The sequence below is a fragment of the Coregonus clupeaformis genome, chromosome 29 (assembly GCF_020615455.1).
Source record: "Coregonus clupeaformis isolate EN_2021a chromosome 29, ASM2061545v1, whole genome shotgun sequence".
NCBI lineage: Eukaryota > Metazoa > Chordata > Actinopteri > Salmoniformes > Salmonidae > Coregonus > Coregonus clupeaformis.
The window spans coordinates 21,155,248-21,171,872 of NC_059220.1; the positions used below are offsets into that span (position 1 = coordinate 21,155,248).

Below are 16,625 nucleotides of genomic sequence, written 5' to 3' on the forward strand. Positions count from 1 at the left end.
GATCCAAATTACAGAAATGTTTTGCTCCTTTTTCACCCCTTCTCTCTAATCTGACCAGTACTGTGTAATCTACCTCTCCGACCTTCTTCTGGGGAATGGGAACTCACATCTGCTAGACTGGCCACAGTCACCTGACAGAAAGCCAGCTCCTTTCTGGCTTTGGTGTACTGATACCCAAATAACTCCTCAGGAGTTTCAGTTAAAATAAAATAAAATAAAATAAAAATAAATAATAATAATAACCTGCTGCTGTTAGATTTTGTATTGTTTCAGTATGTGTGTGCCCTTTCAGGGAAATGATATCACTGTACAGTAAGTACAGCAGCGAGACTTGAGCTAACAGCCTAATCATCTGTTTTATATTGAAATGTGTTCAGGGGCCGGTGGTTCAAATTAGATGTTTATCCCCACAGTAGTAGTTGCACTTGTTAACTACCCTCAGGCTTATATCCAGCTAATCAGTAACAGCAGTGTGAGAACCAGAGCTATTTTCTCACCAGCAGCATTCACTGACAAACTGTGTGTGTGTGTCAGAGGAGGCTGGTGGGAAGAGCTATAGGAGGACGGGCTCATTGTAATGGCTGGAATGGAATCAATGGAATGGAGTCAAACACGTTGTTTCCATGGGTTTGATGGGTTTGGTACTATTCCATTGCTTCTATTCCAGCCATTACAATGAGCCCATCCTCCTATAGCTCCTCCCACCATACTCTTCTGGTGTGTGTGTGTTATTGTCATGTGTTCCTTGACTCCATTCCACATTCTGTAGGAATTTGCATGTGTCCATGTCTGTCTGTCTGTCTGTCTGTCTGTCTGTCTGTCTGTCTGTCTGTCTGTCTGTCTGTCTGTCTGTCTGTCTGTCTGTCTGTCTGTCTGTCTGTCTGTCTGTGTGTGTGTGTGTGTGTGTGTGCGTACACTCTGAGTGTGTGTGTGTGTGTGTGTGTGTGTGTGTGTGTGTGTGTGTGGGACTGGGAGTATGAATTCCTATAACCCCCTGATGATCCCGTCTGTGTCTCTCTTCCAGCGGGCGTACACTCTGATTGTGGAAGCGTGGGACTGGGACAATGGTACACACAGCAGCAGTGGTATGTACAGTACACTTCACCTTTCCAGGTATTTACTACCACATGAAAGGAGAGCCGGCCTGGCCTCAGTTTAAAAATAAGTCATTAGGTGAGGGGTGAAGGATGTGTTTAGTGTTTATTTAGAAGTGACAGGGGTATTTACTTAGACATGAAAAGATGGGGAGGCCCATGGCAGCGTCTCAGTACCAAGGAGATGTCAAATCGGAGAACTGCGGGATTTATGCGATGATCTACTCTCACTTAGACTAAGGACCCTTCCTCTCTCATTAGTAGCTGTAGCGATGGAGGAAAAAATTGATGCGGCTACATATTGCAATATTATTTTAGACAATATTATAGCGATACTTTAACTCCAAGTATCGATTTGTAAAAATATATATACAGTACCAGTCAAAAGTTTGGACACACCTACTCATTTCAGGGTTTTTCAATTTTTTATTTTTACTATTCTCTACATTGTAGAATAAAAGTGAAGACATCAAAACTATAAAATAACACATATGGAATCATGTAGTAAGCAAAAAAGTGTTAAACAAATCAAAATATATTTTATATCTGAGATTCTTCCAAATAGCCACCCTTTTCCTTGATGACAGCTTTGCACACTCTTGGCATTCTCTCAACCAGCTTCACCTGGAATGCTTTTCCAACAGTCTTGAAGGAGTTCCCACATATGCTTAGCACTTGTTGGCTGCTTTTCCTTCACTCCGAGGTCCGACTCATCCCAAACCATCTCAATTGGGTGGAGATCGGGGGATTGTGGAGGCCAGGTCATCTGATGCAGCACTCCAACACTCCTGCCTGGAGGGGTGTTGGGTCATTGTTCTGTCGAAAAACAAATAACAGTCCCACTAAGCCCAAACCAGATGGGATGGCGTATCACTGCAGAATGCTGTGGTAGCCATGCTGGTTAAGTGTGCCTTGAATTCTAAATAAATCACAGACAGTGTCACCAGCAAAGCACGCCCACACCATAACACCTGCTCCTCTATGCTTTACGATGGGAAATACACATGAGGTGATCATCCGTTCACCTACAACGTGTCTTACAAAGACACGGCGGTTGGAACCAAAAATCTCAAATTTGGACTCCAGACCAAAGGACACATTTCCACCGGTCTAATGTCCATTGCTCGTGTTTCTTGGCCCAAGCAAGTCTCTTATTATGATTGGTGTCCGTTAGTAGTGGTTTCTTTGCAGGATTCGACCATGAAGGCCTGATTCACACAGTCTCCTCTGAACAGTTGATGTTGAGATGTGTCTGTTACTTGAACTCTGTGAAGCATTTATTTGGGCTGCAATTTCTGAGGCTGGTAACTCTAATGAACTTATCCTCTGCAGCAGAGGTAACTCTGGGTCTTCCATTCCTGTGGCGATCCTCATGAGAGCCAGTTTCATCATAGCACTTGATGGTTTTTGTGACTGCACTTGTAGAAACTTTCAAAGTTTTTGAAATGTTCCGTAGTAAGTAATGATGGACTGTTGTTTCTCTTTGCTTATTTGAGCTGTTCTTGACATAATATGGACTTGGTCTTTTACCAAATAGGGCCATCTTCTGTATACCCCCCCCCCCTACCTTGTCACAACACAACTGATTGGCTCAAACGCATTAAGAAGGAAATAAATTCCACAAATTAACTTTTAAGAAGGCACACCTGTTAATTGAAATGCATTCCAGGTGACTACCTCATGAAGCTGGTTGAGAGAATGCCAAGGGTGTGGAAAGATGTCATCAAGGCAAATGGTGGCTATTTGAAGAATCTCAAATATAAAATATATTTTGATTTGTTCAACACTTTTTTGGTTACTACATGATTCCATATGTGTTATTTCCTAGTTTTGATGCCTTCACTATTATTCTACAATGTAGAAAATAGTAAAAATAAAGAAAAACCCTTGAATGAGTAGGTGTGTCCAAACTTTTGACTGGTAGTGTATATATACAGTGGGGAAAAAAAGTATTTAGTCAGCCACCAATTGTGCAAGTTCTCCCACTTAAAAAGATGAAAGAGAGGCCTGTAATTTTCATCATAGGTACACGTCAACTATGACAGACAAAATGAAAAAAAAAAATCCTGAAAATCACATTGTAGGATTTTTTATGAATTTATTTGCAAATTATGGTGGAAAATAAGTATTTGGTCAATAACAAAAGTTTCTCAATACTTTGTTATATACCCTTTGTTGGCAATGACACAGGTCAAACGTTTTCTGTAAGTCTTCACAAGGTTTTCACACACTGTTGCTGGTATTTTGGCCCATTCCTCCATGCAGATCTCCTCTAGAGCAGAGATGTTTTGGGGCTGTCGCTGGGCAACACAGACTTTCAACTCCCTCCAAAGATTTTCTATGGGGTTGAGATCTGGAGACTGGCTAGGCCACTCCAGGACCTTGAAATGCTTCTTACGAAGCCACTCCTTCGTTGCCCGGGCGGTGTGTTTGGGATCATTGTCATGCTGAAAGACCTAGCCACGTTTCATCTTCAATGCCCTTGCTGATGGAAGGAGGTTTTCACTCAAAATCTCACGATACATGGCCCCATTCATTCTTTCCTTTACACGGATTAGTCGTCCTGGTCCCTTTGCAGAAAAACAGCCCCAAAGCATGATGTTTCCACCCCCATGCTTCACAGTAGGTATGGTGTTCTTTGGATGCAACTCAGCATTCTTTGTCCTCCAAACACGACGAGTTGAGTTTTTACCAAAAAGTTCTATTTTGGTTTCATCTGACCATATGACATTCTCCCCAATCCTCTTCTGGATCATCCAAATGCACTCTAGCAAACTTCAGACGGGCCTGGACATGTACTGGCTTAAGCAGGGGGACACGTCTGGCACTGCAGGATTTGAGTCCCTGGCGGCGTAGTGTGTTACTGATGGTAGGCTTTGTTACTTTGGTCCCAGCTCTCTGCAGGTCATTCACTAGGTCCCCCGTGTGGTTCTGGGATTTTTGCTCACCGTTCTTGTGATAATTTTGACCCCATGGGGTGAGATCTTGCGTGGAGCCCCAGATCGAGGGAGATTATCAGTGGTCTTGTATGTCTTCCATTTCCTAATAATTGCTCCCACAGTTGATTTCTTCAAACCAAGCTGCTTACCTATTGCAGATTCAGTCTTCCCAGCCTGGTGCAGGTCTACAATTTTGTTTCTGGTGTCCTTTGACAGCTCTTTGGTCTTGGCCATAGTGGAGTTTGGAGTGTGACTGTTTGAGGTTGTGGACAGGTGTCTTTTATACTGATAACAAGTTCAAACAGGTGCCATTAATACAGGTAACGAGTGGAGGACAGAGGAGCCTCTTAAAGAAGAAGTTACAGGTCTGTGAGAGCCAGAAATCTTGCTTGTTTGTAGGTGACCAAATACTTATTTTCCACCATAATTTGCTAATAAATTCATTAAAAATCCTACAATGTGATTTTCTGGAGAAAAAAAATCTCAATTTGTCTGTCATAGTTGACGTGTACCTATGATGAAAATTACAGGCCTCTCTCATCTTTTTAAGTGGGAGAACTTGCACAATTGGTGGCTGACTAAATACTTTTTTCCCCCACTGTATAAATATGTTTTGCTAAGTAGCGTTAGCAAGTCGGCTGTACCTGCGCCAAAACTCTGGTATTTTTCATCCTATTGCTTCGCCTCAAATCTTCTTTTTAAATAGCGAGCCAACATGTTTTCAGCACTTTTATTTCCATGACTGATCAATACTAATTTTCTCATACTCTTTCTTGTCTCTCTGTATAAGACATACTGTATAGTGAGCATGTTTAGAACATCAAATCGCAATAGAATCGCAGTATCGAATGGCAATACATATAGAATTGTGAGAATCATGAGAATCACAATACATATCGTATCAGCACCTAAGTATCGTGATAATATCGTGAGGTCCCTGGCAATTCCCAGCCCTAGTCACTGCAGGGATGGGGCTTGTGAAGATGTGTGTCTCTGTGTGAAGAGCTTAATTAAAGGTGACTAATTGTCTCTAGGGGGAACAGAGAACTCCTTCCGCGTCGGGCCCCGTTTGGACGCAGGCTGCCTAGTCGCTGCTATTTGGTACACAGCTGTATCCTGTTTTTACTTGCTTCTCTCATTTCAGTCCTGTTTCGCTTTGTTTTGGATGCTCTGCCCGGAGGAAGAAAGGTTAATTGTGGAATGTGGAATGTAATCTATGTCACTCAAGTCTAGTGTGTTAGATTTAGGGCAACATTGAACCTCAGGCGAGATCAATGGCTGACCTAACCTGACAAGGGCGTTGTGTTTTTCTCCCCGGTGAACATGCGATACACACCAATCCAAGCTTCTATAACATGCTGTCCTGTTTTCACTGCTGCGTAACTCTTAGAAAGTCAGCTCTAGATATTCCCAGGAACAATGCAGCTTCACACAAAGCAGCTTCTTAGCAGCACAAGAGGAAGAATAGTCCCCAATGCAAAGCCCAGGCTCCAGATTATTGAAATAGCTGTCAAGTTGAGCTGCCATATACCAACCACAGACCCATAGAACAACTATAGCTCACCTCGCTGTCTCAGTGTTTGACCCCATGTCAGGTCAGTCTGTCAGCTTTCAACTTGGCTAACTTTTAGTGGTGGTAAGTGATAGTACCAAACCTCTGTCCCTCTAAAAGTCACAAGGATTGATAACACATGTTTAACCTGTTGATCTATACAGTATTTATCTGGGATGCTGTACATTCCTATGTGCCAGGCTGCCTGGCCGTTCATATTGCCAGTGTGATAGATAGCATGGCGAGGCTAGTTCCCGCCCGGCTGGCCTGAGGGTCTGACTCACTGGGAGACTGTTTGTGCTCCATGTCCATGTCTCTATATAAAGCCTGTGAGCACATCACCTAGTTAAGCCATTCATTATGGACCACAGCCCTTTTTTCTTTCCACTGATGTCTGTCTGCTAATTACTGTCCCAGCCACTGCTGTGCTACTGCATGCCACTTCATTATCCAAGCCTGGACACTCTGACAGGCAGCCTGGACACTCTGACAGGACAGCCGGAACTGCTGCTTCAGCCTGGTCTCATAGACTAGACGTAACATAGTAAATGTAAATCCGGGCACTCAAATTGTATGATATGTTACTTTTGGTATGCATAAGACAGAAGGTTACTTAAGGCAAAAACAAATGTAGGGTGGTTGGTCGGCGTGGATGGGTAAACGTATAACGTGACCGAAGGTTGCGTTTTCAAATCTCATCACGAACAACTTCAGCATTTTAGCTAATAAGCAACTTTGCAACTACTTACTACTTTTTAGCTACTTTGCAGCTACTTATCATGTTAGCTAGCCATTCCCCTAACCCTAAACTTAACAATTTTGTCTAACTCCTAACCTTAACCCTAACCTTAACCCCTAACCCTAACCCCTAGCCTAGCTAACGTTAGTGTTAGCCACCTAGCTAACGTTAGCCACAACAAATTGGAATTCGTAACATATCATACGTTTTACAAATTTGTAACATATTGTACGAATTGGAATTCGTAACATATCGTACGAAATGGATGTTGGACATCCACAAATTAATACATACCATACGAAAGGTAACATATCATACTAATTGGAGTGTCCCGGATTTACCTTTACTATGTTACGTCTACCCCTGAGTCCAGACTGGCTGCTCATATAGCCTGGACACAATGACAGGCAGCCTATTACAGGGCGGCTCTGGACTGCTGCTGAGTTAGCCTGGACACACTGATAGGACAGGCAGCCTGGCCTTTATGCTGCTGAATAAGCCTGGATACACTGGCAGGGTAGGCAGCTTGGACTGTTACTGATGTAGCCCGCACAGTTGCTGTGAGCTGAGTGAGCACTGTATTGGTTTAAGAGCACTGTATTGGTTTGGAACAGCTTCTAATAATATTTAGGCCTGAGCAGTGGGTTGGATAGGGTCGGACAGGGCAGTGGAATAGGGCAGTGGGTTGGATAGGGTAGTGGGTTGGATAGGGCAGGGGGTTGGATAGGGCAGGGGGCCATGTGGTTGGACAGGGCAGTGGGCGCAGTGGGGGCAGTAGGTTGAATAGGGCAGTGGGGGCAGGGGGTTGGATAGGGCAGTGGGGGCATGGGGTTGGATAGGGCAGGGGGTTGGATAGGGCAGGGGGCCATGTGGTTGGACAGGGCAGTGGGGGCAGTAGGTTGAATAGGGCAGTGGGGGCAGGGGGTTGGATAGGGCAGTGGGGGGCATGGGGTTGGATAGGGCAGTGGGGGCAGGGGGGTTGGATAGGGCAGTGGGGGCATGGGGTTGGATAGGGCAGTGGGGGCAGGGGGTTGGATAGGGCAAGGGGGGCATGGGGTTGGATAGGGCAGTGGGGGCAGGGGGTTGGATAGGGCAAGGGGGGCATGGGGTTGGATAGGGCAGTGGGGTCAGGGGGATGGATAGGGCAGTGGGGGCATGGGGTTGGATAGGGCAGTGGGGGCATGGGGTTGGATAGGGCAGTGGGGGCAGGGGGTTGGATAGGGCAGTGGGGGCAGGGGGTTGAATAGGGCAGTGGGGGGCAGGGGGTTGGATAGGGCAGTGGGGGCAGGGGGTTGGATAGGGCAGTGGGGGCAGGGGGTTGGATAGGGCAGTGGGGGCAGGGGGTTGAATAGGGCAGTGGGGGCAGGGGGTTGGATAGGGCAGTGGGGGCATGGGGTTGGATAGGGCAGTGGGGGCAGGGGGTTGGATAGGGCAGTGGGGGCAGGGGGTTGGATAGGGCAGTGGGGGCATGGGGTTGAATAGGGCAGTGGGGGCAGGGGGTTGGATAGGGCAGTGGGGGCAGGGGGTTGGATAGGGCAGTGGGGGCATGGGGTTGGATAGGGCAGTGGGGGCAGAGGGTTGGATAGGGCAGTGGGGGCAGGGGGTTGAATAGGGCAGTGGGGGCAGGGGGTGGATAGGGCAGTGGGGGCAGGGGGTTGGATAGGGCAGTGGGGGCAGGGGGTTGGATAGGGCAGTGGGGGCAGGGGGTTGGATAGGGCAGTGGGGGCATGGGGTTGAATAGGGCAGTGGGGGCAGGGGGTTGGATAGGGCAGTGGGGGCATGGGGTTGAATAGGGCAGTGGGGGCAGGGGGTTGGATAGGGCAGTGGGGGCAGGGGGTTGGATAGGGCAGTGGGGGCAGGGGGATGGATAGGGCTCTGTAAAGAGTCTCTGTTAGGGCTGTTTATCCTCCAGCGACTGGCTCTGTGTTTAAACACTAAACAGACAGGCTGCACCATTGTTTCTCTATTAGGTGGTGGCATGGTTATTAGGGTTAGTGTTTCTTAACACACAGTTGAACAACATAATCAGAGAATGATAAAGGGGATGGAGAAATTAAAGGAATATGAAGGGATTAGAGGAAATTGTGAGATCAGTGGGCTGCTATCAGGAGTACTGGTAAATTAAGTTTAGAAAAGGTTGTCTTGAGGGGTATTTTGTTAATCAGTTAATGAGTGATCTAATGTTACTTGACTACTAACGTTGTGTCCATATCCTAGTTTAGCATGCTGAAAACAGCCTGACAACAGACATTGGCTTATGACAACAATACCACTAGTCACGCGCAACTAAATTATGTGGCTGTTTGAAAACACAGACAATTATGTCGCTCTTGACTTAGTCAACTGCTCGGTGTTGAAGCCCCTTCATTGTTTGTGTAAGCCTGTGTCGTAGTCACCACACACACACCCTTCCGCCTGCTCTCCCTAGTAACAGTGGCCTCTCTCTGAGTGTCTCCTTCAGCACTGAGAGAGACAATGATTGGTCTGTATTTTTATATCTAATTGCTGGAAATGAGCAGAGTGAGTGCTTGAGTTTAAATTAACTCGTAGTTAAATTGAGAAAATCAGGACAGCAAGTAAAACCATTTCCAGTGTTTTTTAACTCCTTTATCATGGGTAACAGTTGGAAGGAAACGTGGATGGACTGTATAGTGACTAGGATAGACATTTTAAGAGATAATAAAAGAGTAATACCTGGACAACTGAATGTAGGTTATACAGAATCCTTCTAATAAAAAGGCCTAGATTTCCTCCTGACTACCTGTCCAATAACAGGCTGACCTCCAACTAGGGGAGAGGGCCTGTTGTTTGGCCCCTCCTCAGTGCTCAGTCCTGGGCTGTGGATGTGGCTGCAGCAGCCAAGCCAGTTGGGTCATGGTGTTTCTATTCCTTGAGAAAAAGCTAAAGGCCCTTTCCTATTTCGCCCTTCCTTCTGTTCCCGTCTCTTATTATTTCCGCCCTGGCTCCGGAGGAGTCAGAGCTGGATTTCCTGAGAAAGGGGAGAGAGGGAGGGAGTGCCACAAAAAGCATTTCACAAAGCAGGAAAACTGAAAAAGCATTTGGTTATCAAACTCCTGCAGCCCTGGCCCTACACCCTCTATTTGTGTTTGGTTTATTTTCCTTCTTTTTTCTTTCATGCTCTTGGAAACAGAGTGGTGTTTGACCTCGGGTTGCCCACTCTGATCTCCAGCAACAGATAAACACCAGTGTTCTTTCAGATGACTTTCTCCTGCTTCTAGACACTATTAGGACTTGTACTGAGACATACTGGTTCTAACATTGAATAAGGGGCTAGCTAGCCTGAACTACCTCTTTGACTATTTAGTTGTATGCATGTTGTCAAGTGTCCATTAAATAATGATGATGAAATGTATTGGTTTTTGTTTGTTGATGCAGGTGAGGATCTGTTAATTGAGCGGAGTGTCCGTAAAGGAATGATCAACCCTGGAGATGACAGGCAGACTATCCAACACAACGGTCCTACAGCCAACTTTGAGTATAACATCCGTGTGCGCTGTGACGAGAACTACTATGGCAACAAGTGCAACAAGCAGTGCCGGCCACGCGATGACGACTATGGTCACTACGTGTGTGACCAGTTTGGGAACAGAGGGTGTATGGAGGGCTGGATGGGGCCTTACTGTACAGCTGGTGAGTAGGGGAGCAGTCTGATACAATCCATGTACAAGACACTTCTGAGTCAAAATACACACATTGAAACTAATGTTTAGATATTGCTCTGATGATACTAGACATTAATTACATTTACATTTCAGTCATTTAGCAGACGCTCTTATCCAGAGCGACTTACAGTTAGTGAGTGCATCATTTTTTTTTCATACTGGTCCCCCGTGGGAAACGAACCCACAACTCTGGCGTTGCAAACGCCATGCTCTACCAACTGAGCTACACAGGACTATAATTAATGGGAGAATCCTTTTGTCTTTGTTTCACAGCAATCTGCAAGCAGGGCTGCAACTTGCTGCAAGGATTCTGCAATGCCCCAGGAGAATGCACGTGAGTCTGGGTTAACTTCATGCTTTGTACCACTGTGTCCATATTAATAAGATCCCAGAATATTACTCCCTTTTCAATTGAAATCCTTTTGACTGAGAATTGTGTCTGGGTGTACAGTGCCTTGCAAAAGTATTCACCCCCCTTGGCGTTTTTCCTATTTTGTTGCATTACAACCTGTAATTTAAACGGATTTTTATTTTTATTTCATGTAATGGACATACACAAAATAGTCCAAATTGGTGAAGTGAAATGAAAAAAATTACTTGTTTCAAAAAATTATACAAAATAAATAACGGAAAAGTGGTGCGTGCATATGTATTCACCCCCTTTGTTATCAAGCCCCTAAATAAGATCTGGTGCAACTAATCACCTTCAGAAGTCACATAATTAGTTAAATAAAGTCCACCTGTGTGCAATCTAAGTGTCACATGATCTGTCACATGATCGCAGTATATATACACCTGTTCTGAAAGGCCCCAGAGTTTGCAACACCGCTAAGCAAGGGGCACCACCAAGCAAGCGGCACCATGAAGACCAAGGAGCTCTCCAAACAGGTCAGGGACAAAGTTGTGGAGAAGTACAGATCAGGGTTGGATTATAAAAAAATATCAGAAACTTTGAACATCCCACCGAGCACCATTAAATGCATTATTTAAAAAATTGAAAGAATATGGCACTACAATAAACCTGCCAAGAGAGGGCCGCCCACCAAAACTCACGGACCAGGCAAGGAGGGCATTAATCAGAGAGGCAACAAAGAGACCAAAGATAACCCTGAAGGAGCTGCAAAGCTCCACAGCGGAGATTGGAGTATCTGTCCATACACTCCACAGAGCTGGGCTTTATGGAAGAATGGCCAGAAAAAAGCAATTGCTTAAAGAAAAAAATAAGCAAACACGTTTGGTGTTCGCCAAAAGGCATGTGGGAGACTCCCCAAACATATGGAAGAAGGTACTCTGGTCAGATGAGACTAAAATTGAGCTTTTTGGCCATCAAGGAAAATGTCTGGCACAAACCCAACACCTATCATCACCCCGAGAACATAATCCCCACAGTGAAGCATGGTGGTGGCGCATCATGCTGTGGGGATGTTTTTCATTGGCAGGGACTGGGAAACTGGTCAGAATTGAAGGAATGATGGATGGCGCTAAATACAGGGCAATTCTTGAGGGAAACCTGTTTCAGTCTTCCAGAGATTTGAGACTGGGACAGAGGTTCACCTTCCAGCAGGACAATGACCCTAAGCATACTGCTAAAGCAACACTTGAGTGGTTTAAGGGGAAACATTTAAATGTCTTGGAATGGCCTAGTCAAAGCCCAGACCTCAATCCAATTGAGAATCTGTGGTATAACTTAAAGATTGTTATCCACCAGCGGAACCCATCCAACTTGAAGGAGCTGGAGCAGTTTTGCCTTGAAGAATGGGCAAAAATCCCAGTAGCTAGATGTGCCAAGCTTATAGAGACATACCCTAAGAGACTTGCAGCTGTAATTGCTGCAAAAGGTGGCTCTACAAGTATTGGGGGGGGGTGGGGGGGGTGAATAGTTATGCACACTCAAGTTTTCAGTTTTTTAGTCTTATTTCTTGTTTGTTTCACAAGAAAAAATATTTTGCATCTTCAAAGTGGTAGGCATGTTATGTAAATCAAATGATACAACCCCCCAAAAAATCAGGCAACAAAATAGGAAAAATGCCAAGGGGGGTGAATACGTTCACAAGCCACTGTATTGGCTGGGTAATGGACTGTAGCTCTTTTTGAGTTCAATGAGGATGATAATGATATGACATGGGGGGTTGATCGCATACCAGAGCTCGACCCCCACACTCCCCTCTCCCTATCCCCACTCTCTATGGAACATAGAGTGTATTACCCCCACTCCAGTCTGATTCAGGAGCCATTGTTCTTCTTCCTGTCCCAGACCTGGCCTGTAGCTGTAGCCGTGGCCTGTTTTTCACACAGCGTTTCCTTCCCTCCTCCAGCGGTGTGTCAGGGCCCCCTGCCCATTTCTACTCTGCAGCCCCAATCACCTCTTCCTATCCTGGGCCTGTTTTGGCTGTCATACCCCTCATGGGAGTATGGACTCCATCCAGCAGCCTTAGTCACGTACATGTTATTCTGCATGGCTGAACCAACCAAGTATTCCATGTGAAATCCTCTTGTAAGACCTCCGTCTTGTGCATCTCTCTGAGGTGCATACTGAACCACACCTATGGATCTGTTCAATAGGGATAGCCGTGAGTGAGAGACGGGTTGGATTTAGTTCACATCTCATAAAATAATGAATTTTTCATGGCTGGAAGAGAGGAACAGACTAGAATGTGCCTCGACATGTGATTTGAAGTTCAGGACGAGTCTGTGTGTTTCCCGACCGTGAACAAACAACACGCCTTCTCCTGGAGTAACATTACATGCCTGGTGCCTGCGGAGGAAAACAAAAAATGTGTTGGTGGTATTTGGTTTCCTTACACACAGAGCATTCACAACCTACCTCCCCCTTACAAAAACACATGAAAAAAAAAAGTTTTCGGACACGTGTAACTTTTCACATGAATTTTTCACGTGAACAAATCACGTGAAAAATGTCACGTGGGGAAAACTCACATGAGAGTCATGACTCAGACACGTGGTTTCCCAACATTTCTCATGTGATATTATAAGTTTACATGTGCGCTTTTGTTACTGCCGGTATTAGAACCCTGGTGTCCCATGGGAGAAGCCAATGTCTTGACCGTTCGACCAAGAGGGCCAACTTAATTTTGTAGTCGCAGGTGGTGCTACATCATCACGTGACCATGAGCAACCACGACTGACTGTCAAACGATTCAAAATGTAATCGAGTTTATCGAAAGAGTCTTTGTGATTAATCACGATTTAATTTATCCATGTCAAAAAAATGTAAGGGACCTCAATCTGCATGCAACAGACTGTTTATTTCCCAGAGTCTTTCTGTGAATAATTCTTAGAGACAGAGAGAGAGAAAGAGAGAGAGATAGAGAGCTACTGCGGCTGCAGGAGATGTGCAGGCAGGTTGAGCCCCTGAGCCTGACCGTGATAGGGATCTGGAGCACAGGTTGGTGGCAACTTAATTGGGGAGGACGGTCTCGTGGTAATGGCTGGAGTGGACTGGTATAAAATAATTCAAACATGGTTTCCGTGTGTTTTATACATTTCCATTAGCTCCGACCCGGCCATTATTATGAGCCGTCCTCCCCTCATCAGCCTCCTGTGATCTGGAGGGTGTGGCTTCAAAGGGCTATTTCCACAGTGTGGGTCTGACAGGGTTGGGCCTGGCTGTGCTGGGCTGGGGCGGGATATTTACGGTGTTGCTGGCTGGGCTGAAAGAGTCCTCCATTATAGGGCTGTGGTGAGGTGGTTGTTTGGTAATGGTAATGCCACCCTGGCCTTGTGGCCACCTTGGTCTCTCCCTGCTTTTACTGTGGACAGGGCCTCTCAGTGCTGCTACTGCTACTGCTGCTTATAAAGCTTTACACTAAACCTCAGCACGCTAACATGCAGTTTGGTATACAGTAACACACCACTGCACACTTCAGTACTTTTACACATGTACATTAGTAGACTACAATACAAAGTTGTACTGCACTGCGTGTTGTGTTTGACTGCAGTATCGCTTACTAGCGAACATGTTAGCACACAGCACACAGCAGTACACTCACTGACTCCAGTACAGTATATAGACTAGTAGTGTAGGGTTTGGTTGGCATCTATTTGCAGGAGAGGGGTCTTTAAATAGCCCAGGGCGAGAAGTGACAGCACAGGTGGGGCAAGGTTACCGCTGGCCTTGGAATAACAGAGTGCAGCCATAAACCAACAGATTAGGTAACCGTTCACCAGCCTCCTCCGCTCGCAATGCTGCTTGCCTAGGGGCTTCAGGTATTTTATTAATGTCCTCTCTTTGACTCTGTCCAAGTTTTTCACATATGACCACACAATGGGTCCATTGCCTATGTGTCTCTAATGGATGTCTGTGATCTGTCTTGCAGGTGTAACTATGGGTATCAGGATATAATGGTGTGTTTTGTCTTGCAGGTGTAAATACGGGTGGCAGGGTCCGTTCTGTGATGACTGCCTGCGCTACCCAGGCTGTGTCCACGGGACCTGCGTCAAGCCCTGGTTGTGCAGCTGTGAGAAGAACTGGGGAGGCCTGCTGTGTGACAAAGGTGAGGCATTAGAGCAGACCAGACCTGGCCCACTGTACTATTAACACATCCTCTACAGTGACCTCTGACCTCCCTGTAGTGTCACACAACACAAGGTCACCTCTGAGTTCCCCTCAGCAGCAGGTGGTCAACAGAGGTCACTGAAGAGTGACTGCTAGAAACAGGAGATCACTTCAGAGTAACAAGACGGAGAGGTGGATGGAGAGGCTACATTTAGCAATATGTAACAGTATGCTTTCATGTCCGACCATATGAAGTCGTGTGATGACTATGTAGTTAATCTGTAACATATAATTTACCATCCTAATCCTTTAGATGTGTTCATATGAGACCATTAAAGTGTGTAAATGTAATCCTTCCTGTATGATTCTCTCCAGATTTGAACTACTGTGGGACGAACAAGCCATGTAAGAATGGAGGAATGTGTATGAACACAGAGCCAGATGAGTACAACTGTGTCTGTTCTGACGGCTACTCAGGCAAGAACTGTGAGATAGGTGAGTCAGTGAACAAATTCAATTATGTCAGTGCCAATGAGCACGGTTACATGCACACAATAATACGATTATTGTGGATAGTCAGATTAATATAATAGTTTGTTTAAAACGTTCACATGCTTTGCAAGAAGATCGATTTCCCTAATAATCCTGTTTACATGGACACATCTGAAATCAGGCTACTGATGGGCCTTTTGATAAATGCAGAAAATCGCCTATCAAAATAAACATTCTACCACAGTAAATATGTTATTTTTGCGAAACCTTTTTGATTCTGAGTTCGGACCAATCGTTTGTATGTGAAAACTCTTTCTAAGATGCATACTTTCAGTTTTCTGAACTCACTTGTAATAAGAGGGAGGCTCGCTCGGCTGGTTCTAGCACATGCACAGATCAAATACACAGCTGGAACACCGATTAAGGTGTTTACATGTCCTAATAATTCAAAAGATTACTCAGAAAACCAGGCGTTTTAATCGGCATATGCTTACTTCGATTTTGACCTTACGCCGATTAAGATAAGCAGAGTAAGGTATTTACATAACTATTTCTATATTCGGCCTACTGCCATAATCAGTTTAATATTGAATTATTAGTGTGCATGTAAACATACTCAATGTTCTATAGTTGATAGTTTGCTTGTGTATTTTGTTGCGCTATTTATGTCATCTGTCACTCTGACTCATGGCACATTTCTCTCCCCACGTCTACCCCTTATCTTCAGCTGAACACGCCTGTGTGTCCAACCCCTGTGCCAGTGGGGGCACCTGCCATGAGATCCCGTCTGGGTTTGAGTGCCACTGTCCTGCAGGCTGGGCAGGGCCCACCTGCGCTAAAGGTCAGTGAGTCACGATCTTGCCCCTCCCAAGGTGTGTGTGTGCCCCCATGTTTTTACAAAGCTGTACCCGTACATCATTGTGTGTGTGTGTTCCAGACATGGACGAGTGTGCGTCTAACCCCTGTGCTCAGGGTGGGACCTGCATCGACATGGAGAACGGATTTGAGTGCCTCTGCCCCCCACAGTGGGCTGGGAAGACCTGCCAGATAGGTAAGCCTGGGAAAGAGAGGTGGCGGGTGGTCTGTAGTTTAGCCTATCATTCAGACTAGAGAGTTCTGAGGGCACAGTCTCTGCCTGGGAAAATGGAGCAAAGCATGTCCAAATGGCTAAATATTATGTCCTTGGGAGCATAACTTGAGACTGTTTGCATGCTAAATTCAATTAAGTGTTTGATTTGAAGTGAATGTGATATGTTGTGATGTGACTTGAAGTGTTATTGAATCTAGCCGTGTTTGATCTTATGCCAGGAATTTCCGTGCTCGTCCAGTATCCGGTTGTTTGTGTCTCTCACCCTGTTGAGCCAGTCGTATTACTATGGTGTGGATACTAATTTGAAATGGGTGCATGCATGTCCATGGAGAAAGCTGGATATTATGTGCAACCTGAGCCAGGTTTCTTAAGTAAAACTATAAATAACACCTAGCCTGGCAACTGCTAACCTTGGGGCCTGATATAGCCTGACAGTGCGTTATCTTTGGCTACAGACTGGGATAAAAGGGGTATGTACTCTAGTCTCCACCCAGAGCAGAGCCTCACCCCAACACCGCTA

The 16,625-nt window shown here is 45.5% G+C and overlaps 1 protein-coding gene across 2 annotated transcripts in view; it reads left to right on the forward strand.

Moving 5' to 3' along the window:
• Positions 1-16,625, forward strand: part of LOC121544831 (protein jagged-2-like) — a 36,721-nt gene that overhangs the window by 12,238 nt on the left and 7,858 nt on the right. For both annotated transcript variants that reach the window (XM_041855022.1, XM_041855023.1), the window contains exons 3-9: positions 1,025-1,085; positions 9,721-9,975; positions 10,281-10,341; positions 14,391-14,521; positions 14,899-15,018; positions 15,743-15,856; positions 15,953-16,066. In XM_041855022.1, coding sequence (XP_041710956.1) covers positions 1,025-1,085; positions 9,721-9,975; positions 10,281-10,341; positions 14,391-14,521; positions 14,899-15,018; positions 15,743-15,856; positions 15,953-16,066 — 856 coding nt within the window. The remainder of the gene's footprint in view (positions 1-1,024; positions 1,086-9,720; positions 9,976-10,280; positions 10,342-14,390; positions 14,522-14,898; positions 15,019-15,742; positions 15,857-15,952; positions 16,067-16,625) is intronic.